This window comes from Crotalus tigris, unplaced genomic scaffold (assembly GCF_016545835.1).
Source record: "Crotalus tigris isolate CLP2741 ecotype Arizona unplaced genomic scaffold, ASM1654583v1 scf7180000018371.15429387391:27106975, whole genome shotgun sequence".
In the NCBI taxonomy this organism is placed as follows: Eukaryota; Metazoa; Chordata; class Lepidosauria; order Squamata; family Viperidae; genus Crotalus; species Crotalus tigris.
The window spans coordinates 7,117,396-7,139,897 of NW_024096970.1; the positions used below are offsets into that span (position 1 = coordinate 7,117,396).

At 37.5% G+C, this 22,502-nt stretch overlaps 1 protein-coding gene across 5 annotated transcripts in view; it reads left to right on the forward strand.

Moving 5' to 3' along the window:
• SULF2 (sulfatase 2) overlaps positions 1-22,502 on the forward strand; it is a 298,168-nt gene that overhangs the window by 269,524 nt on the left and 6,142 nt on the right. For 4 of the 5 annotated variants that reach the window (XM_039351249.1, XM_039351250.1, XM_039351252.1 and 1 more), the window contains 8 exons: positions 1,291-1,498; positions 12,548-12,809; positions 14,156-14,252; positions 16,107-16,201; positions 18,425-18,484; positions 19,773-19,942; positions 20,026-20,168; positions 21,697-21,820. In XM_039351249.1, coding sequence (XP_039207183.1) covers positions 1,291-1,498; positions 12,548-12,809; positions 14,156-14,252; positions 16,107-16,201; positions 18,425-18,484; positions 19,773-19,942; positions 20,026-20,168; positions 21,697-21,820 — 1,159 coding nt within the window. The other variant, XM_039351253.1, reaches the window with a different exon arrangement.

Here is a 22,502-nt window from a genome sequence, read left to right on the forward strand (position 1 = left end):
TTGAAAAAAATAACTAGATGGCATCATTGTTCTTGCCTCACAATAGAACAACTGCAGTTGTTGATGAGTGCTACCTTAGTGATGCTTTGTTCAGTTTTTTCTATAATCATTGGCATCTTTCCTCATCAGTTGCTCCAGGCAGAGGTGGTACAATGGTTTTTTTTTTTCCTTTGTTCTTACTTCCAGACTTCAGTTTTTGAACTAAACTGCAAGAAAGGTCTTGTTTGTTTTGAAAAACAAGATTTGGTTGTGGTTCATTTAGACTCCTTTTTTTAGTTTCTGACTGTTCGATTTGTGTTTGTCTTCAATATGTCTTGGTATATGAGGGTGTGCATGTGCATGTAGACATTTACAGCACCCATGTACATTTTGGCTCTATAAATCTTGCACTGGTTTCCATGATTGCTAGGGTCAGTGTTCATGTTTTATAATACCAACCAACTGTTCTTCATGTCAGACCTGCCCCAGTCAGGTCCCTTCGGAAAGAAAGATCCTCAAGTTCATTTTGGTGAAGCGATAGGTTCTTTTACTAAAGGCTGGTGACTGCAGTAAAGTCAGGTTAGAAATAAATTTCCCATGCAAAAAGTTACACATTTTTCCCTTATCCCAGCCCTCCCCCCCTGACCAGTTCATCTTCAGCCAATGAAGAGTCTGCCTAGGTGTTTAAAAACACTGAGATGTTTGGGACGACTACATTCCAATCTCAGAGTGCATGGCCTTGAGTGTTGGCACAAGCTGGTTCTGTGCTTTCCTGGTCTTTGTCAAGCTGTCATTCCCCCCTCCTTCCTATTTCCCATCACATCCCCATACATATTTATTGCCCATTTGTCCTCCTTTCCCACACTTACCTCCTAGCCTTTGATGGCAGGATGCCAGCAGGGTGCCAAGCCAAAGATGGAAGATCTGACACCTCTACACTTAGAATTAGTAGATTAGAGAGAGGAAACCAAATAGGAAAACACAACTTTCTATATCGCAAAGTATTTAATTGAACAAGAAGCACTCTATTCTAGAAGAGTGCTTATTCTGCTCTAATACTGCTTCTAGAAAGTTGTTATTTGAGAAAAGAACATATCCTGCTCTATTACTTTTTTTGATTGGCTTCAGAAAACTTCACACGATCTGGACCACAGGTTCACAAATATAAGGAAGTCCTCTTTCAAGCATGATTTTCTCCACTATCCTATGTTTCCACCTTGTTGATAATACCAACTAATTTCAAATATAAAGGTATATGGAAGGAATGTGTTCTTTACTATTCCATTATTTCTTTTTTTATTGCTTTTCCAGAAATGGCAGTGTGTGGAAGATGCCAATGGGAAGTTGAAGTTGCATAAATGCAAAGGCCTAGCTAGCCTTATGGCTCCAGACAGTAGTAAAGGAATCTCCAATCTTCTGCCCAAGTATTACAGCAAGAATAATGAGGACTGCAGCTGTGATGAGAATGAATACAAGCTGAGTCCCATTGGACGGCGAAAGAAATTATTCTCTAAGAAGAGTAAGTGAAGTTCTTGGGGGTTTCTGTGATGGCAGAAAAAATTATAAATAACTAACCTATTTAAATCTACATATTTAAGAAATTAAGCAAAGTTTATACTAAAAAAATCTCCAGCTTAAAAATGTTTCAATAATACAAAATAACTAAAACTTGGGAGAGTAGTGAATAAAGTAAACAACAATTCATTTTTAAGGGTTTAGCAAATAACACACCCATCAATCAAAAAGAAGTTTGCACGGTAATGAAAAGTTTGCAGTGCATTGACCATAGTACGGTAAATGCTTTTTCCAAACTCCTCACAAGCCACTCCTTAATAGAGGAGAAAATCTCTCATAGATTTCAGTGAACGAGCAGTCTCATACAGAAAAAATAGGTCTGCTTAGATTTAGAGATCAATAAATTTGAAGCACTGGACCACATCCAATGTTGCACTTGTGAATGTTGATTTTTGCAGTGGATCTTCCTGCCCTCTCTTTCTTCTCCTGCTCTCTAGAGCAGCAGTCTCCAACCTTCCAGTTTTGTGGACCGGCGGGGGGGGGGAGAGGATATGGTTCTGTGTGAGCAGTATGTGCATGCAGCTTCATTTGCGTGAGCACATACCTGCTACTTGTACAAATGGAGCTGTGTGTGCACCCCACTCAGTTGTGAATGGGCCATGGTCCAGGAGTTGGGGACCCCTGCTCTAGAGAATCTTCAAAATTTAACAGCAGATTTCATGGGGTCCTAAAAAGAAGAATCTATACTGATCTAATTTCAGTAGACAGTCATAATTGAATTCAACGCAAAATGTCTGTTACAGATCTAGATTAAAGTAACATCTCATTAAAGCTGAATTTGCCTCCTAATGGCTACATAAGCCATGTAACAGTGGTCTGTCATTCTGTCTTCCTGGAGGCGCTTTTGATTTCCAGTCTATCATCCTACACTAGGATTTCCTGATTGTCTCCAGTCTGGGTGCTAATTAGGTCTGATATTGTTTAGATTTTTTTCACGATCAGATAAAGTCTGCTCAGTGCTGCCATATGATTGTGACTGTTATTTATTATATACATGTTTGAAATATTTTAACCACAAGAATCTTTTAAAAAAGCAACATTCTTTGCAGGAAAAGAGAAAGAAAAAAATTAAATGTTTCTGGATTATAAAACTAAGCAAGTAGCCCTACCCAATCAACATTTATCTTCAAGCTAAATGGGGGCAGTGCTTAGCCTTCTGATTGATAAGCCCAACCATCTTAATCACTCAGCCACCATAGTTAAGAATTATGTACAGTAGTCAATTTTCAGTTATGGATTGTTGGACCTTAAGTTGCTCACTCCCTCTAGTGCCCTCACTCTCAGCATCTTGTAATCAGGAGGAGATTTATAAGTCAGGATTGAACTGTGGAGTTTTGGGATCTTTCTGAGCTTGGTTGTTTGCTTGCAAACATTTCATTACCAACTAGGTAACATCATCAGTGTAGTGAGTGTGGGGTTTGTGCCCTGTTTATATACAGTAACTTCTCTGGCAAGTTAGTGTAGCATTTATCAGGGTGCTTAAATAAGTACCAACTAAATGGGTGCTTATTTAAGCACCATGATAAATGCTGGATTAGTAACTATTTGTATGTATCTGTACTCTCAAAAGTAGGCAGTGGTAATATCCATTATTCCTTTTTAGAAACTACAATAGTCCTGCATTCTGCACTTGACTAGTTCTCAGGGTATTGGAGCATTATTTAGCCATAATAAGAGCACAGGTAGATGTTGTTCCCAAAACTGTTGCTCCCATACAATGTTTTCTTTTCACATTAAAGTGGAGCTGGCTCCAAAAACTGCTGATTTTCTTTGGCAAGGCTCAGGCACTTTGTGGCATAACCTATTCTACAGACTCTTCTTTAACTTGAGTCAGCTGAAAATCAACACACAAATGCACAGACATGCATTTGAAGTGTGCATAGTTTAATTATAGATTAAAAGAGCCCAACAGCAGCTCAGAATTATTATTCGTCTGTAAAGTTGCTTTCGTCTCGCTTCACAAGTGCAGAGCTTTAATTATTTAGCAGATTAGACTTTCTCAGTAATGACCTGGCACAAGCTTCAAACGGAGTTTAAATCGATTTTCTTCCTTTATATTTGCCTTGCAAGCTGATTAGTAACTACTAAGCTAATTTTTAGGTGAATAAAATTACTGGTTCTCAGGTACAATCACCAGCTATGGCAACTGCCAAGAATGCATGGCAAAATCTTTAAATAATGCTTAAGCTTGTGGTTCAGTTAAATTGTTTAAAAATTATAACCCTAAATATAACTCATTTTATAATTTTAGCATAACATGATAAACAATCTTCAGCTGCATTATGCTGAAGATACCTGAACTCCACTTATAAAATTTAAACCAGATAAAGAACTCCACAAAAAATGTATTAGCAACTTTTTAAATATCCCTGTGGCATCCCAGTTAGGCTGTGCAATTATGTCTCTCAGTCTTCAGTATCAGAAACCTGAGGGCCTTTCCAAATAATCTTCCATTCACATAATAAATGCACAGTAGTTAATTCATTTGCTGTACACTATCCAGATGTTTTTCTTCCAGGTAGTTAATGCTTTGTCTGGGACAGAACATTTTACAATACATAAATGTCATGTTTTGGGTGCTGTAAGGGAGATTTTCTCCTTTCTTCCTTTGTTATTTCTCTCACAAGCAAATAAAACTAAGAGGAAGAAGAGTGGATATTATCCACTTTGCTCTGCATGCAGAAACTGGAGAGATTCTCAGAGAACATGTCATAGTTTGAGACCAAGCTGCATCTCTGACTTTAGATGCAACAGGCTACTTTATGCACATTAGCAACTGGCTTGGCTCACACAGAAATGGCTAGTGGAACTGCAGCATATAAGGCAGTGGTGGCGAACCTATGGCACAAGTGCCAGAGGCGGCACTCAGAGCCCTCTCTGTGGGCACACGCACCGTCGCCCCAGTCCTAGGCCTTCAGCTGGGTTTTATAAAACCTTTTCGCTTTAGGCTTCCACCACCCTGTGCAAAAAAAGAAAAAGTTTCATTCAGTCAATTTCAACTTCTCACAGGAGAAAAAAGATCTTGCAAAGTTGGAATTGATTGATTGAACTTTTTAGTCCCACCCAGTCTGCCGTTACCACCACAGCCATGCCCATCCAATGGGCCATGCCCACCTGGCACTCGACGATGCATAAGTGGGTTTTGGGTTGCAGTTTGGGCACTCAGTCTCTAAAAGGTTTGCCATCACTTGTATAAGGATTACAAACTATTTTGTATTGTATAGGCACCGAGATGAAGCTATTTCAGAATTTTGAAAATGACAAAAGTAAGTGGGGTAAATTCTTTTGGAGCATAGGAAGCTGTTTATACTTATGAGTCATCGGTAGAAAATATAGAGGTTTGAGTTTAGATAGTATTTTCATTATACCTAGATATATCTAGGACTGAACTTGGGATCTTCTGAGCACAAAGACTTTGTTTTTCCCTTCAGGATCTTCCTCTTCCATTGTTCCTAAGACAACATCAAATTTTCACACATTAGATTTCCTGTTTTTCACTTAGACGTTGGAGGTAGAAATCCCTCATTTTCTGAAGATGACCTAAAGCATCACAGATCATATTAAATCTGCTATTATTTTCTCTCCTCTTATCTTCTAGTCTACCTAGTGTAAATCTGTTTTCAATGCAAACTATATTTCATACTCATAGAATTTGAATATAATTAAGCCTAAAAACATTCTTAAGCATTAAGATTTCCCAGGGCCCCAAAATCTAATTATATGGAAATATCAAATATATTGCTGATATTCATGTACATTTATTTAATCAGAATAGAGCTGGAAGGAACCTTGGAGGTCTTCTAGTCTAGTCCCCTGCTCAAGCAGTAGTCCCTATATCATTTCAGACAAGTGGTTGTCCAGTCTCTTCTTAAAAACCTCAAGTGATGAAGCACCCACAACGTCTGAAAGCAACTGTCCTCACTTCTAGGAAGTTTCTCCTTAATTCCAGGTTGCTTCTCTCCTTGATTAGTTTCCATCTGTTGTTTCCTGTCTTGCATTCTGGTTCAAATACTATCACGTCCCCCTTGGACCTTCTTTTCTCTAGATTGTCCATTCCAAAATCCTACAACCGTTCATCATATGTTTTAGTCTCCAGGCCTTTAATCATCTTAGTTGCTCTTCTTTGAACTTTTTCCAAAGTCTCAACATCTTTTTTGTAATATGGTGACCAAAACTGGATGCAGTATTCCAGATGTGGCCGTACTAAGGCTTTATAAAGCAATACTAATACTTCACATGATTTTGATTCTATGCCTCTGTTTATATAACCAAGGATTGTATTAGCTTTTTTGGCTGCTGCCGCACACTGCTGACTCATGTTTAAGTGATCGACCATTAGGACTCCAAGGTCCCTCTCACAATTACTGTTATTGCATTTCTAGAGTTTCATTTCAGCATAAGGTCCCATAAGCTATTTGGAAAAGAAACAAAATTATAAATTGTACATGGATGTGTGAATGTTTCCTCTATATGTTGCAAAAACAAACAAAACAAAACAAATCTTGTGGTCAATTTGTGATGTTAACTGCCATTCTTTACTGTTCCATTCTGTGTAATGTGGCAGCTTAAAAAAGTATGTCATCTGACTCTCAATAATTTAGATTTTGATTGTAACATAACTACAAATGAATTTATATTGACATCTGATTATGTTTATTTCTATGTACTCCCTTTTCAACATTCTTCTTTTAAAAAATCCCAGCATTCATTTTAAAGAAAGGAGAACAAGGATGGGATCCAGATATAAAATTGGCCATAACAGAAACATTGAGAATGTATATCCTTTCAAGACATACATTAAAATACATTATGCACCATAAATTGTAGTAATTTTACAAAGGAACAAAATGCATGTATTAATTACATCTGTTTTGAGTAACAATGCATGCAAATAATAAATGAAAAGAATCTCAGTATACCACGGAAGGAGAAACAAATAAAATTCAGCACATTTTATCAACCATAATCACATTTTATCCATCATACAAATATCCTTACCGGAATGTCTTACCAGGGTTTAATAATAGATTAAACCCAGATTTACCCCAATCATTTAGCTGAACAGAATATTGGAATATATATAAGAATGATCCAGATTGATGTGTGTCCTTTAACAATGGCTACATTTATAGCACCATCACTTTTCCAATTTATCTGAAGCATTAGGTCAGTGGTTCTCAACCTGTGGGTCGGGACCCCATTTGGGGTCGAACGACCATTTCACGGGGGTCGCCAAACAAGGCTGTCCGCCATTTTTTCCCCTTTTCTTTGGCCACGCCCCTGGCACCCAGTGATGTATAAGTGGTTGGGGGTCACCACAACATGGGGAACTGTATTATGGGGTCGCAGCATTAGAAAGGTTGAGAACCACTGCATTAGATAATATTTCATTAAAATACACAGCCCAGGAAATGTAGATTTCTAGATAATGTCTTAACCATATAGCTCTTTTTTTCTTAGACTTCACCTACTTTTAGACAACAGTTGAGGGACTTTGCTGCTCTATATCCCACGTAATGTTTAAGCCTTGTATGAAATTTCAGAATCCAAAATGGATGGCAAAATAAATCAATTTTAAATTTATTTTAAGATACCATACAGACTTCTCCCTCTGTTTGAAATGTACAGGACTCCCAAGATCACAGTAATTGTGCCCTGTATGTACCTAAAACCATTTTTAAAATTATTAAGGAAGAAACAGCTCTGTTCTCCCTATTGAAGCTCCTCATCTGAACCCTATGCTTTAACAAACATTCTGGAAAGATGGGTTCTTCACATATAACTGTGCAGTCTTTATTAAAATGTCAGCTCTATTCCCTGAAAATGTACTGTATTATCGTAAGTATCATACAAAAAGAGAGGAGCAGGTATATTTAGATCCTGATAGCTAAAAGAAGAATGGCAATGTGGGCCATCCAGAGAAAATTGCTTAGGTGTAAAAGAATTTAGAGCTGACTATGGAGAAAAGAAAAATTAAAGAGGGAAAGAAGGAGCAAGCCATTAATAGAAGGCACGGAGAAGAGATTAGACAGTCCAGAGATTGAAATCATCTTGAGAAAAAAACTTAGAATAACCCAGACTTCATTTTTGTTTAGTATAAGGTGGACAGAGAGAAAATTGGATATGTTTTCAAGTTGCTCTCTGAGTTTGTTAAAGTCAGTTCTTTCGAAGTTCAGGACAGTGGTTGGATTGTTTTCTATTGCTAGTGTTTGCATTATATTAAATTCTAGTATGACGTGGTCACTTTCGCCCAAGGTCCGGCAACTTCAACTCCCTCTATCACTTCTTCTCTATTAGTTAGAATTAAGTCCAGTATAGCTTTACGTCTATTTCCCACCTCCACTTTTTGGATGACAAAGTTGTCAGCTAGGTTGGTTAGAATCTGTTTGATCTCCTACTCGGTGCAGAGTTTGTCTCCCAGTTGATATCTGGATAGTTGAAGTCTCCCATTACTACTGTGGTATGCTTCCTGCATACATTTGTTAGCTGGTTGGCAAAGAGTTCATCTATTTCTTCTGATTGGTTGGGTGGCCTGTAATATACACCTATGGCAATGTCACTTTTTTTCTCTTTTATATTGATCCATATACATTCTGGAGAGATTTTATCTTGGATCATGTGCATTTCTGTAGATATGTATCTCTTACATATAATGCAATTTCCCCTCCTCTTTTTGTAAACCTGTTTCTTTTGAACAATTTGTATCCATCCATCAGTCCATTCCATTCATAGGTTTTGTCCCACCAGGGACGAAATGCCAACTATGTCATACACTCCCTCATGTACTATTGCTTCTAGTTCGCCCTGTTTGTTCCCCAAGCTTTGAGCATTTTTTTATAAACATTTATATAAAGCATTTTATGCCTATCCATGGGTATGTTTCCTGAATCTCCTGATTGTTGTTTGGGTTTTTCTTTTTTCTTGTCTCTGCCTACCTCGTTGTTTGATTTGTTTGTCTTGGGATTTATGATTGGTTTTAGGTTCTAGAGATTCTAAAGATTGGTCACCCTCTCCCCTCAATTTTAGTTTAAAGCCCTCCTGATGAGTTGGGCCAGTCTTTTTCCGAGTACATTTTTCCCTGTTTTCGTGAGGTGCAGCCCATCCCTTGCCAGGAGTCCTTCGTGTAGGAAATGCAGTCCATGATTCAGGAAACCAAAGTTTTCTTGATGACACCAATGGTTTATTTCTAGAATTTTTTTTTCCTCAATAGGTGTTGGCTTTAAGTTGAGAGTACAGATGAGAACACTACTTGTGCTCCTAGCTTCTTAACTTTATTGCCTACTTGTTTGTAATCTCTCACTATTGCACTCAGGTTCTTTGTTGTGTCATTTGTCCCAATGTGGAGGATGAGGAAAGGGTAGTAATCGGTAGGCTTAATTATTTTGGTTAGGTTCTCAGCCCCATCTTTGATTTTTGCTCCAGGGAGACAACATACTTCCCTGGATTGTATGTCTGGTCTGCAGATGGATGATTCCATTCCTTTGAGGATAGAATCTCCTATTACCAACACTTGCCTTCCTTTTTGGGGGGCTGCAGTCTGGGGTGCTTTTTTGTTTATCTCTGGTGTGTTTGTTGATGTGACTTTTTAAGGGATATTTGAAGTTGGGTTTTTTTTTGAGGGGAGGTTGTGGGTCTGCGTGTTTCCATCTAAAGGGAGAAATTGATTGCTCAGTTTTAATGGGGCTGTTTCTGGTTGGGTTGGATTGGGTAGAAGGGGTTAGTTGTATGCTGCTTTTTTCTTTGAGTATTGTGTTTTCTTCTATGTGTGACGTACCTCCACTTGTCTTCAAGGGTTTATCAGTAGGATCAAATCCTCTGGGAGTTAATTGTTCATTAATTGGTTCAGTTTGGGTATAGCTTTCTTTCTTTCGTAGATTGGGGTTTGGCTAGAGTTGCCTCTAAGTTCCTTACTTTTTCCTCCAGTAGTTTACATAGTTTACATTTAATGCATGTACAGTTTGAGTGTTCTTTGGGCATAAGCACATACATGGAACATGTATTGCATACCACAATAGTATCAGTCACCTGTTCCATGAGTTTGTTGTTTGAGAATCCCTCTTTTTGGTTTTTGCTGTCTGCAGGCCCTGGTCTACCGTTATCCATAGCACTTGGTCTGCTGCCGTCTGTAGGCCCTGGCCTACCACCGTCCGTAGCACTTGGTCTGCGGCCGTCTGTAGGCCCTGGTCTGCCGCCGTCCATAGCACCTGTCTGTTGCCATCTGTGGGCCTTGGTCTGCCACCATCTGTAGCACCTGGTCTGCTGCTGTCTGTGGGCCCTGGTCTACCACCATCTGTAGCACCTGGTCTGCTGATGAGAACTAGTGAAAAATGATCATCTCCACTTTTTGTTCTTTAGAGGCAGCCCATTTCTCCTCTGTTCCGGTAGCAACTTGGAATAAAATATCTTTGCATTGGTTTCATTTCCCATTGTTCATGAATGGTATTTCATGAGAAAATAGATAACAAGTTGAATGCTAGTGCACTTACGCAAGTAAAAGTTTATGGTTTTCTAAGAAAACGTTACTTCATTTTCTCTGCAATTATTGCAGTTGTCCCAGATGTTGCAGTGCAATATTGTAACAAACTACAGAATCATCCCATCCTTTCCCTAGTCTGCTATTGAAAAACTGATTTGTGAGAGAATTAATCTAATGAGCCCTTTTTTTTTAGTTTGTAGAAGTGCATATTATCAATTTAGGGTCTAAAAAGTCATGAAAAGTTCCCAAGGGTGATTTATTTTTCATTTATCTTTATTTAGGTCTCTAACTCTGACCAACTAGCTACATATAAGCTGTTTTGACTCATGTATTTAATTAGTTCTCTTTATCTAGTTTTAGAAATTGTGTGGTAAACAGATCACATTTTAGATCATAGTTATGCAGAAACATTGAAAATTCAGAAGGCTTTACAGATCTTTGAGCACCCACAGTATCAGTCAAAATAAAAAAAGAATTTGCTTCTTTGAATTTCATTGAAAAACACCACTTCCTGTGTGGTTGGTATTAAAATCTCTTATTTGAATGACAAACAGTGCAACAGATTCATTTTTGGTAATTAGTTGGTTGTTGGAAAATTGTTCAGCATTTATAAATGTTATATTCTATTCAGATTTTACAATGGGGTATATTTTTTAATACCAGCAAATGGAAACACAAGGTTCATAACAAAGGAAACAGATTCCTGCTGAGAAAGTCTCTTTTTAGTTTCTTCTTTTTGGGTGTAACTTCTTAGAATTTCCTCTTAGTATTAAAAGGGAAGGGAGTTTCCTCATTTTAGTCAAACATTTCATAAATTAGAACCTATTTTTCCCCTAAAGCTATGATTCACCTGGCTAAGCCTCAGGTGGAAATTCAGAATCCCAGGCTGGTGAATAATTCTGTTGTACTCTGTGAATACTCTGAATAACGCTACCGGCCCATCACTCCTAAATGCTGTGCAAACAGTGACTCCTTCTTATGAATTAGTAGAAATGAGATTAAATAAGAAATAGTGGACAGATATAGATTTCTATATGAATCAATACTATTATCCTACCCAATGCTGCTGAGTCTGAGAAGCGAGGGTAAAGCCATCCAGTTAGGTTTCCAAAAATCCATCTAGTGAGCTTTGAAACTGCTGGCAATTTCTGGGAATTGAAAGGGAGAATTTCAAATTTGGGAACTTCCTGGGGTTTCATGACCAGAGGGAAGAGGAATTGCCATCTAGAGTTTCACTCATATGGGTAAATTGTGAAAGAGAAATAGAATACAACAAAGCTTGAAACTGGCGTTTAAGGAGCAGGGATTTGCTGGGTTAATAGGAAAAAAAGTTGAAAGAGAGTAACTAGAGATGAGAAATATGGAGTAATAGTCTTCAGTCTCCTGTTTTTCAGAATTCAGTAGACGGGAAAGCAGTTTCAAAGGAAATTGAAAGCAAAAAGCACCATAAACCATTAATAAAAGTTCTTCTGTGGCTCTTTAGAATGCATGAAATATTCACACTGAGCATCATTTATTTTTACTTCTTTTCTAACTTTCTGAACTTTTGCTGCCATCACATGGCAAGAATGTAGAAATAAACCATTTCAGTAAAAAGTATGTTCCCTATATAAGAACATACACTAAAAACTATTTGATTACTTCCTTAAATTTAGGCCATATAAAATCTTCATTAAAGATCTTCTGTAGGCCAGCTCTTAATCCTAGAGCAATGAATATTGCAGCAGATGCATATTAGTTCTCTAACTCTATGATCTCATACTAGCTGGAAGATAATTTACACAAGGAAAAGCTAGTCCAAAGTTAATTTAGTTTTTCTAAAACCTTCCAAGCATAATAAAATAAAATTATTCTCAGCTGTCATATAAAACAAGATACATTTTTGCAGTTTCATTTCCTTTGGCTTTTATATCTATTCATCCATCCATGCATTCAGTTTTAGCTGGTTGTGGTTGGTCATTCTTAGTAAGTAACAATAAATTTTTCCATAAATTTTCAATAAAATGTCAAAACTCTCCTGTTCCGGCAGGCCTGGGGTTGATGTCCCCAGGGGGGCCGGGATGTGATTGGGACATGCTGTATGAATGCACTTATTTTACTGTTTTATTGTTATATTTATTGTTTTAATTTTGTACGCCACCCTGAGTCCCTAGGGATTGGGCGGCACATAAATTTTATTAATAAATAAATAAACAGTATATTCAAAAGTACATTTTCAAAAATTGAAATCATAACATTATATGAAAAATAGAAGTTTTAACAAGAACTAAGCAAATGATGTGCCCTTATTATAGTAAGGTCTATCCTAGCAGTATTAAATTTATAATAAAATTTGAATGATGTATGTAGGAATTGATTACTTTTCATAGAATTAGATCACTGTCTGAAAAAAAAATATTATTTTTGGAAATAAAGAATTCTTCCATCTCTGATCTAACCAATTTTTCAGCAATAAATTTCTGTCAATCCATATCTGACCTGCTAAATACACATAAATTGTGTTCATTTCTCATGTAGAATACAAAACGAGCTACATTCGAAGTCGTTCAGTTCGTTCAGTGTCTGTTGAGCTTGATGGAAAGGTGTATAATTTGGATTTGGAGGATGGCTATCAACCTGTTTTACCATGGAATAGCACAAAACACAAAAATGATCAAGAATCAGGTGGCGGAAAAGGAGGAAGAAGAGAAGTTGATGATGTTAAGGATATGGAGGAATACAGTGGCACTGGCAGCATTTTAGAGAACACTACACCAAACTTAATAAAAGTGACACACCGGTAAGTCTTTGAAGAGATTAATTAGTAGGCTGTGGGTTTTGTTTTTTATATACTTGAATATATATGCAACATTATATGTACATACAAACATATATAGCACTATGTATCGGGATCATTTTATCTATTGGGGGACATTGTACATTGCATCATAGAAAGGAGGGAAAATTGCAAGTTACAGATCTAACAGTAAAGAATATAGGTAGCTCAGGATTGAACTGTTGGGTTGTTGGTGTTTTCTGAATGTAATGGTTCAAGTAAGAACAATGCCCTAATCAAGGAAGACACCATGCTGCAGTCAAGGCTACATATAAACAAGCAGGACATTCTATTCTTCGATGCACTGATGATATTACCTAGCCTGGTAATGAAATGACGAAAGCATGCTTGGAGAACACCAAGAGCTCTACAGAGGAAGGTACCATGCTTCTTTTCTGCCTTAATATATGGGAACAAACAAGCAAAACACCAGGCTTAACCCAGTGAGCTAGATGTATATTTTCTTAACTGCATTCTGTAATTCCCATAGTAAGAGGGCTTCATAATCCAGCAAATAAGGTCCTGTTTGTGTCCGCTTAACAATTAAACATAATATAACATACACTATATAAGTGTTAGAGTTTTTCCATACAGTTGAGACTGGAACTTCTGTTGTTAAGTAATGCAGTTATTAAGTGAGTCACCAGGTGAGCGATTTTATGACCATTTTTGCCCCGTTCATTAAGCAAATTTGGCTTCCCCCATTGACTTTGTTTCCTAGAAGCTGGCTGGGAAGGTCACATGGCCATTACATGATGCTGGGATGCTGCAGCCACTGTAAATGCAGACTGGTTGCCAAGCACCGGATTGTGGTCAGTGAATGCTGCAATGCAGGAATGCTGCAATGATTGCAAGTGGGAGGTTGTGAGAGGCACTTTTTTCAGTGCCATCATAGCTTCAAACTGTTACTAAATGAATGGGTGTAAGTAGAGGACTACCTGCAGGATTACTACACCTAAGAACAAGGTTGCCTAATACATTTTGTTAAATGTTTGTCTAAATTCTGGGAATGCATACTCAAGACCACAAACATGTCTAAGTGCCAGTGTTTGTCTTTATACTTAGGCTTCTTTGTAAGATTTTACTTATTTTTTTAAAAAAAAATATTTATAGTATTTCAGTATTTTTTTCCTCCAAGTAATTCAAGTTTCCATTGCACAGATTGTTTACTCGGGTTGCAGTAGGGGAGTTGCCCCTCTTTCTTTAGCTCAAAAAAAAAATGATCTTCATGAATGTAATGCTGTCTGTTTCCAACAGCTAGTCATTGCCTCCAGTATAATGACCTTTTCCTTTTTTTTTTTTTTGAACAGATGCTACATTTTAGAGAATGACACTGTTCAATGTGACACAGACTTATATAAATCATTACAAGCTTGGAAGGACCATAAGCTTCATATAGACCATGAGGTTAGTGTTTATGCCCGTGTGAATCACCCTTTGAATCACATTTCCAAATTCCAGGGACCCTTGAGTGGACTTTTTTGTCAGGCTTTACTCTCACAGGCACAATTCTCAGTGTTGTCGCCTTGTCAGACCCCCCCCCCCTTCAAAAGATCAGTGTTTAATGACAGCAAGGCAGAATGTTAAATAGTCTGATACCAGCTTTGGCTGATGTCTGGATTGACTTTGAAATAAGAAATAAGACTGGAGGGTAAAACATATAAGGAACGGTTGCTGGAATTGGGTATGTCTAGTTTAACGAAGAGAAGGATGAGGGGGGACATGATAGCAGTGTTCCAATATCTCAGGGGCTGCCACAAAGAAGAGGGAGTCAAGCTATTCTCCAAAGCGCCAAGGACAAGAAGCAACGGATGGAAACTAATCAAGAAGCAACCTAGAACTAAGGAGAAACTTCCTGACAGTTAGAACAATTAACCAGTGGAACAATCTGCCTCCAGAAGCTGTGAATGCTCCAACACTGGAGGTTTTTAAGAAGAGACTGGACAGCCATTTGTCCGAAATGGTATAGGGTTTCCTGCCTGAGCAGGGGGTTGGACTAGATGACCTCCAAGATCCCTTCCAACTTTTTTATTATTATTATTATTATCATTATTATTATTATTATTATTATTATTATTATTATTATTATTATTATTATTATTAACATCTTGTGGAGAAGATGCTTTTTGATTATCAATTTAACAGCCTGTGATTCGGGCAATTTTGCTGACCAAAATAGACTGCATATAATAGTTCCCTTTTGTTTCTGGAAGAACTTAACAAAGGTGAACATATTCTTAACACAGTTTTCCTTAACGAAGCCATAATCATCAGTTTTTCCTTTTGCCACATTCTGCGTTGCCTTAAGAAATCTTACTCCTCTGGATATGATTTTAAGGGTAGAGGAAGCCAGAGGATGTGAAAAATATTTCTCTTTGTGGAGGCCTCTGCTCAGTCCCAAATCCTTCTGAAAAAGGGCATTGTTGAAGCTAATTTAATATCCTTAATTACTAAAAGGGCAGCGCAGGGAACATATGGATAAGAAGTTTTTGAATAAATGGATATAAAATTATGCATTAACAGTATATTAAAGATTTAGAACTGCCCTGTTTTTCCTATTTTCCTCTTGCCCTCAAAGTGCACATATAAACATATAGTACCTACAAGTCGTACTTTTTGATAGTTCAGAAATTGACAGAAATGCACATCATTTCCCCCGGATTTTTTATTAAATTACCCATAGATCATTGAACTTTCATGATACATGATGCATGAGAATTACTTGTTGACCATCAATTAAAATATCCCCAACTTTAAAAAAAAACAATAAAACAAAAAATGAGTCATTTCATAGTGGAAAAAACCACATTCATTCCAAATTTTTTCAGTTTACTTGTACGTGCTAGTATAAATTGCCCTCCCTTGGCTGTTTCTCAAGGTTTTCTTGCAAATAAAAGAAAAGTGGTAGATATTTTTTTTTTCTTTCGCCTCTGCTGTAATTACAGCAGTTAGGAAATCTTCCTCCAAAAATCAAATTATGTTCCTTGCTAGAAAACGTCCTGGCTGCTGCTTCCAAATTTCCACCAGTGAACTGTGTAGCTAACAATATATGATAATTGTAGTAATAATCTGGATTTCTGGCTAAAGTTTGGAATTTTAGCATAAACTCTTCTTTTCAAAAAAACACGTTAAAATAAAATAACTGGGATACAGAGAGGTTTTAAAGAAAGGAATTTAATGCCTATTATCTGGGCAAGTTGAATGACAGCCAAATCAATCAATTTTGCATCCATCCATTTGTTCTTTTTTTATTATTATTAGATTGAAACTTTACAAAACAAAATTAAAAACCTGCGAGAGGTAAGAGGTCATCTAAAGAAGAAGCGACCGGAGGAATGTGATTGTAACAAGATAAGGTACTTTCTCTTTGTAGTCAGAAACTGCAATAAGGAGGAAGTGAATTTAATGAATTTAGACAGAGTATAAGACACAAGACTATTTTATCTTATTAAAGTCAGGTATCCTCCAGTGCCTTGATAATTCCAGTGCCTTATTGTGTCTCGTCCAGCAAGGCAAAAAAGAAAACCAAAAAACATTCACGTCTCATCACACTCTTCTATTAAAAACAAAAATAACATTTCAGGCCAGTTCCTCTTACCTTCCCATAGCTAACACTCTACTTTCTTTTGGAAGTTCTTTCCAAATTTGAAATTTTCTGACCTTGGAAAGTACAAATTAAAGATCTTCAACTTCTTTGGAGTACAAAGGCCCCTGGGATTTATACCCCAGTGCTTTTTAAATTATCTTGAAATTGAAATTCATTATTGGAAGAACTGGAAAGACGTACCACTGATATGTTGTTTTATGTTACACATCTTTCAATCACTCTGAAGCTTCCCTGGTTGCTCAGATTTCCCACCAGGAAAAAGCCTCTGAATGGGGATCCTTATGATCACCTCCTTTGGTAACTCAGTGAATAATGGAAATCAGTGAACTAACTGATTGCCTGTTGTAGAGACTATTGTACTATGAAAAACAAGATATTCAAACACTTACCCTGTGCTAAGTAAATAAATACAAGAACACTACCCATGAGAATTTATTCAAAATTCTCTACTGCTTTGAAAGAAATTTTAAAAGCAAATTCTCTACTGTCAATCTGAATTCAAACTGGTATTACACAGCCCTGGTATGTTTCTAATTAGCGTAACTAGAGAGCAAATGTTTAGCACAGAGCTGGCCAAAATCCCCTTCAGTCAAGATGCCCTTGTGACCACAGCTTCCCATTCATTGCCTAAACTTAGGAACAGAGATCTACAGTATTCATCTCTGAGGTGGTGAAGTTACTTCAGATCTTGGGTGGGTGGTACCTTGAAGAAGCTTGTGGCACCTGTTGCCTCCTCCTTAAGACCTTCTACACTCAAATTTGTGTTTTTCTGCTATTATGTAAGTACTAAATAAGCAGGAAAAGTTGCAGCTTCTTTAAGAGTACAGTGAATATGGTCGCACCAGATTTAAAAATAATTTCCAAGCTCAGAGCTGACTATTTGCACATCCCTACTTGGCACCATGGCCAAAGAAGCTCCAAAATTTCCTGTTCTGTGCATGGCAGAAGCTGGGCAAAAGAAGCATAAATATTTGTTCTCCCACTGCCAGACACTGCGGAAAAATAGATTATAGTGGTACGTTTTCAAGCAGAAACCATAAGACATTGCTTCTGCTCTCAGAATATTTTTCTTATCAGAGACATTTCCTTAGTGACTTCTATAATTATGTCCCTTCTTTCCCCACCATCAGCAGCCTTTCAACCTTTCAATGCATGGTAGGAGCTGCTACCGCCAGTGAGAAAAGAAAGAATATCAGTTTCTGTTTTAGCCCAATTAGTGCTACTATTTATCTGAAGTCATCTAGCAAGCAGGACGTGAGACCCACTTCCTGGTTTACAATATAATAAATTTTTGGTCCAATTGTTTCCAACTGTTATATCCTCACACCCAGACATTGTGTCAGCCTTCTTTCTAACTTCACATTCTGCATTTCAGTGATTGTGAGTAAGTTTTAGTGCAATCCTGAGATTTGTAATAGTCTACCTCCAATAAAGGTCAAAGTGGAAAATACTGCCTGATCTGGGCAGTGGAGCCCTTTCACTTGATCATGTTGCAATTCAGCCTGCCAGCCAGAGTAGGAAAGCAACTTATCATCCAGCTTTTATTTCATATTAATGTCTATGTCATTTTTTTACTTTAAAACCAATAAACCCCTATACAAAGAGTAGCCCTTCCTCTTTCAGTTAAACAGTTACAAGAAACTCTTAAACTGGAGCCTAAACTGATGCAATATAGATTATTTCTTTATTTGCTGAAGGGGAACAAATTTGGAGAAACCCTCTGATTCTCTTTGTTTTAGAGTTTGTTGTGTATTTTCTCTTTACTGCATGGAAACCAAAGCCAAGTACCTTTCAGCAAACTAAAACAAAGGTTTTGAATGGACCATGTATCCAATTAGAGGACTGTGTTTTATATTATTATCCTTGGTTTTCTCAGTTTTGTAAACTGCCCCTAGTTTCAGCGTAGAGAAGCACAAGTATAAAAATATAAAGAATTGTGTTTTAGATAATTGTAGGGATATTTGTTTTTCAGCTTCCAATCAAAACACAAAGGCAAACTGAGGCACAAAGGATCTGGTCTCCATCCTTTCAAGTAAGTTCAGAGTCATCTTAAACTGACAACAAATGTAAAGTAGTTCCAATTTACTATTTCTGGCTTGGTAATCAAGAAGTCTGAGAAAATTATGAATGTAATCTGCTGTGTTGGCCATGGTTTACAATTATTTGGGATTCTTATCGAAAACTGCTCTTTTAGCTGTGCATATAATGAGACTTTCAAAGTAACTGGTTGACTTCTTTCATCTACAAACTAAATCATTTTTTAAGAAGACAGTATTGTGCAGAAGGAGGTAATATAATTTTGAACCGAACCACTTCAGTATTCAGAAAAAGTGTCTTATTTTTATAGGTGTCTGCAATACAGAAAAAAAAATAAACTGTATGATTGTGTTAGCTAGCATAGCATAGATAGGAACATGGAGGCTAAGCTTTAATAATGTCTATGGACATTCTCAGTCATCCAGGCCATGGTTGACCCAAAGGTGCTCTTTCTCAAGGCAACTGGACTTTGTTTTTCCTTGAAGACATTTTGCTTCTCATCCAAGAAGCTTCTTCAGTTCTGACTCTTTAATACTTAATGTATCAAACAAAAGGGGTGGATTCCTCTTATGGGACATCTTCAGGTCAAGCAAGGAATAAACAGCCATTTGTCATATATGCTTTCGTGGAGAGTCCTGCAGAGACTTGGACTTAAAATGACTCTATTTCACACAGACTTTTAAGAAAAGTAGCAGTGTACAATCTGAGATTGGGGTAAGTGTTATTATGCATGGTGTTTGTTTGAAAATTTCTCTCATGGCCACACATTTATTACCTCAGTAGAGTTCTACCACAAGGATTTTGGATTATTGGCTTGGAGGCTATTTTACACACATATAAGCATAATGATGGCCAGGTGACAAACAGGACAGAGAAACTTAGTCCTGACAAATAGGAGTAAGTAAAGTTAAGAGCCCAATTTGGTATACAACTAAGGCATCTGACTAGAAATCAGGAGTGGCTTTGTCTCTCTCTCAGCCCTAAAAAGCTGGCAGTGGCAAATCACTTCCAAAGAATATCTTGCCAAGAAAACTGCAGGGAATAGTCCAGGCACTTACCAGAACTCAAACTCACTCAATACCAAAAAATAAGAAGATAAAGTTAGCATCACAAAATTAACTTTGCTATTATACAAAAAGGAAATGAGATGGGAGGTGAATCCCTTCTCAGATTGTCTGTGATAGCCTTCTGCCTTGCTGCTAGACTTCTGGGTCTATAAAGCAGTTGGTTTTATCTATGAGGCAATTTGTAAGTTATTATGAATTCTTGATCTTTATGTTCAGGAAAACCTTTCAGGAGAAGGATAAGCTGTGGCTCCTCCGAGAACAGAGGCGAAAGAAGAAACTCAGGAAGCTGCTCAAAAGAATAAAAAATAATGACACATGTAGCATGCCAGGCCTGACATGCTTCACACATGACAACCAGCACTGGCAGACTGCCCCCTTGTGGACATGTAAGAGATATCTCTGTGCATGTAAAGCATTTAAAATTATTTAGAAAGTACAACTGTTGTCAAATGTTAACATTTATTTGTAGTGGGTCCTTTCTGTGCCTGTACCAGTGCAAACAACAACACATACTGGTGTATGAGGACAATCAATGAGACACACAACTTTCTGTTCTGTGAATTTGCTACTGGCTTCCTTGAGTACTTTGACCTGAACACTGACCCTTACCAGGTAATTAAAAAAAAAACCTTCAAAGTTTGCATATGATCAACTTTCTTTGACTCATACACACACAAAAAACCCCTAAAAGATTCTACTCTAAATTTACCATTTTTAATAACATCAATTGGCACACTACATTTTGCAGTGGGTCAGATATAACTCCACCAATGTTGGCTGCAGAAAACCTTTTCATATATATCAACTTTTCCATACTTCATGTTTTCTATATGTCTTCAGTTTGCAGGTCCCACAATTTATTCTCCATCATGAACTTGTATTAACTTTGTATTGATGTTTGTGAGATGACAGGCTGCCTATAAAATGGCCAACACCTGCTGGTACCATCCCTTTAAGGCAGACATGTCAAACTTGCGACATCACATGACGTCGCGCAATGTATCGGGACTTTTTCCCTATTGCCAGCAATGGGCTGGGCGCAGTTTCAGCGTGATGCATCCCGCCTGCAGGCTGGCAATTTGACATATCTGCTTCAAGGCTCTCCCTAGCCAGCACAGCAATGGCTTAGTCAAGAGGTTCTCCAGCAGTAGGTCTCACAAAGAGTAATAGTTGGAGGAGCAATAGGAAGGGCAGTATGAAGTAAGAAAGAATGGAGTAAAGGGCAGTATAAGCCTTTTGAGTGTATGTGTGTGTGTGTATGTGTGTGTTGACTAGGGACCAGATTTCTTTTGTTGGCTCTCTTTTGTTTTGGAGTCACTAACCTGGGTATACATAAAAATGACCTGTGGCAATGTTACAAATGAGAGCTTATAATATTATCATCCTCATGAGGTGAGGATGAAGTTCAATTCTACAGTTGCCTCCATTACGACTTTTTTTTCCACCAAAATCTCATCTCTTCAAAACAAGAAAAGGGTGGTAGAAATCTAACATTCTCTTAGTACCTCTTCCTTCTGAGTGTTAGGAATCCCAGTGCCTGTATCCAGTTTGGGGGGGGGGGAGTGATCACACACCCTCCCAGCAGACTGACAGGAGTCCACCTTTCGCTTTGCCACCCCTTTCTATCCAGAGAAAAGCAGAAATGGACACATAATTGCTTTAGATTTGGAGTGTTTTTAGAACATATGGAAACCCCACCAGATTTTCCACAATCATTCACATAGAACTGTTTCATTTTTTTTGTGCAGACTTCTAATCATTTTTCTCTCAGCCTTCTATCTCAGGTGGAAGTGGAGGGTGTGTGTGAATGTTACAACTCATATGCTCTCCCCATAGAGAATAACAGACTGGCCTGAACTGCATTTATTTAAACATTCACTGGGTCTCTTTCATGAAAAAAATATGTTGATTGGCTAGATAGGGAGATTCCACATAAACCTTTCACTTCAGTTCATTTGTCTTTTTTTTCTTGTGCACACAATTGTGGTATGGTTTTTAGAGCTGAATGCTAGAGTCTGCCCCTTGATTATTCCTGCAACTCGTTTTTTTAAAAATAATAATCTTACTGAAAAAAATCGATACAATCTCTACTGTGCTCATTGAATACCCACAGTAATTTAAAAATTGTGTCTATGTGCAGCTAATTAATGCAGTAAACACACTACATAGAGATGTTCTCAACCAACTGCATGTGCAGCTGATGGAACTGAGAAGTTGCAAAGGCCATAAACAATGCAACCCAAGGACCCGAAACATGGAGCTTGGTAAGTTTTGTTTTTATTTCACTTTGGTAAGAGGAGTGTGCTCCAATAATTCGAATCATGGGTCCTCAACCTTGGCAACTTTAAGACTTGTGGACTTCAACTCCTAGCTGGCTGAGGAATTCTAGGAGTTGAAGTCCACAAATCTTAAAGTTGCCAAGGTTGAGGACTCCTGATTTGAATGATACTGTTTCAAGTCACTTGTATATATCTTTAAGTAGTTTAAACAGGAAATCTAAATCAGGGATAGATTTTAATCACACACTTAAACTTAATATAGATGTTATAGGAAAGGTCTTCATTAATTCCATCAATTCTAATTGTCCTGCGCCTGAGGGCAGGACAAGAAGCAACGGATGGAAACTAATCAAGGAGAGAAACAACCTAGAACTAAGGAGAAACTTCCTGACAGTTAGGACAATTAACCAGTGGAATAACTTGCCTCCAGAAGCGGTGAATGCTCCAACACTGGAAGTTTTTAAGAAGAAACTGGGCAGCCATTTGTCCGAAATGGTATAGGGTTACCTGCCTGAGCAGGGGGTTGGACTTGATGAGCTCCAAGGTCCCTTCCAACTTTATTGTTGTTATTATTATTATTATTAATTATGAATCTATAAATAAATTCTAGAAACTATCATAGGTATTACACTAGTAAGATAAATAGGAATACAGACATTGGGAACTT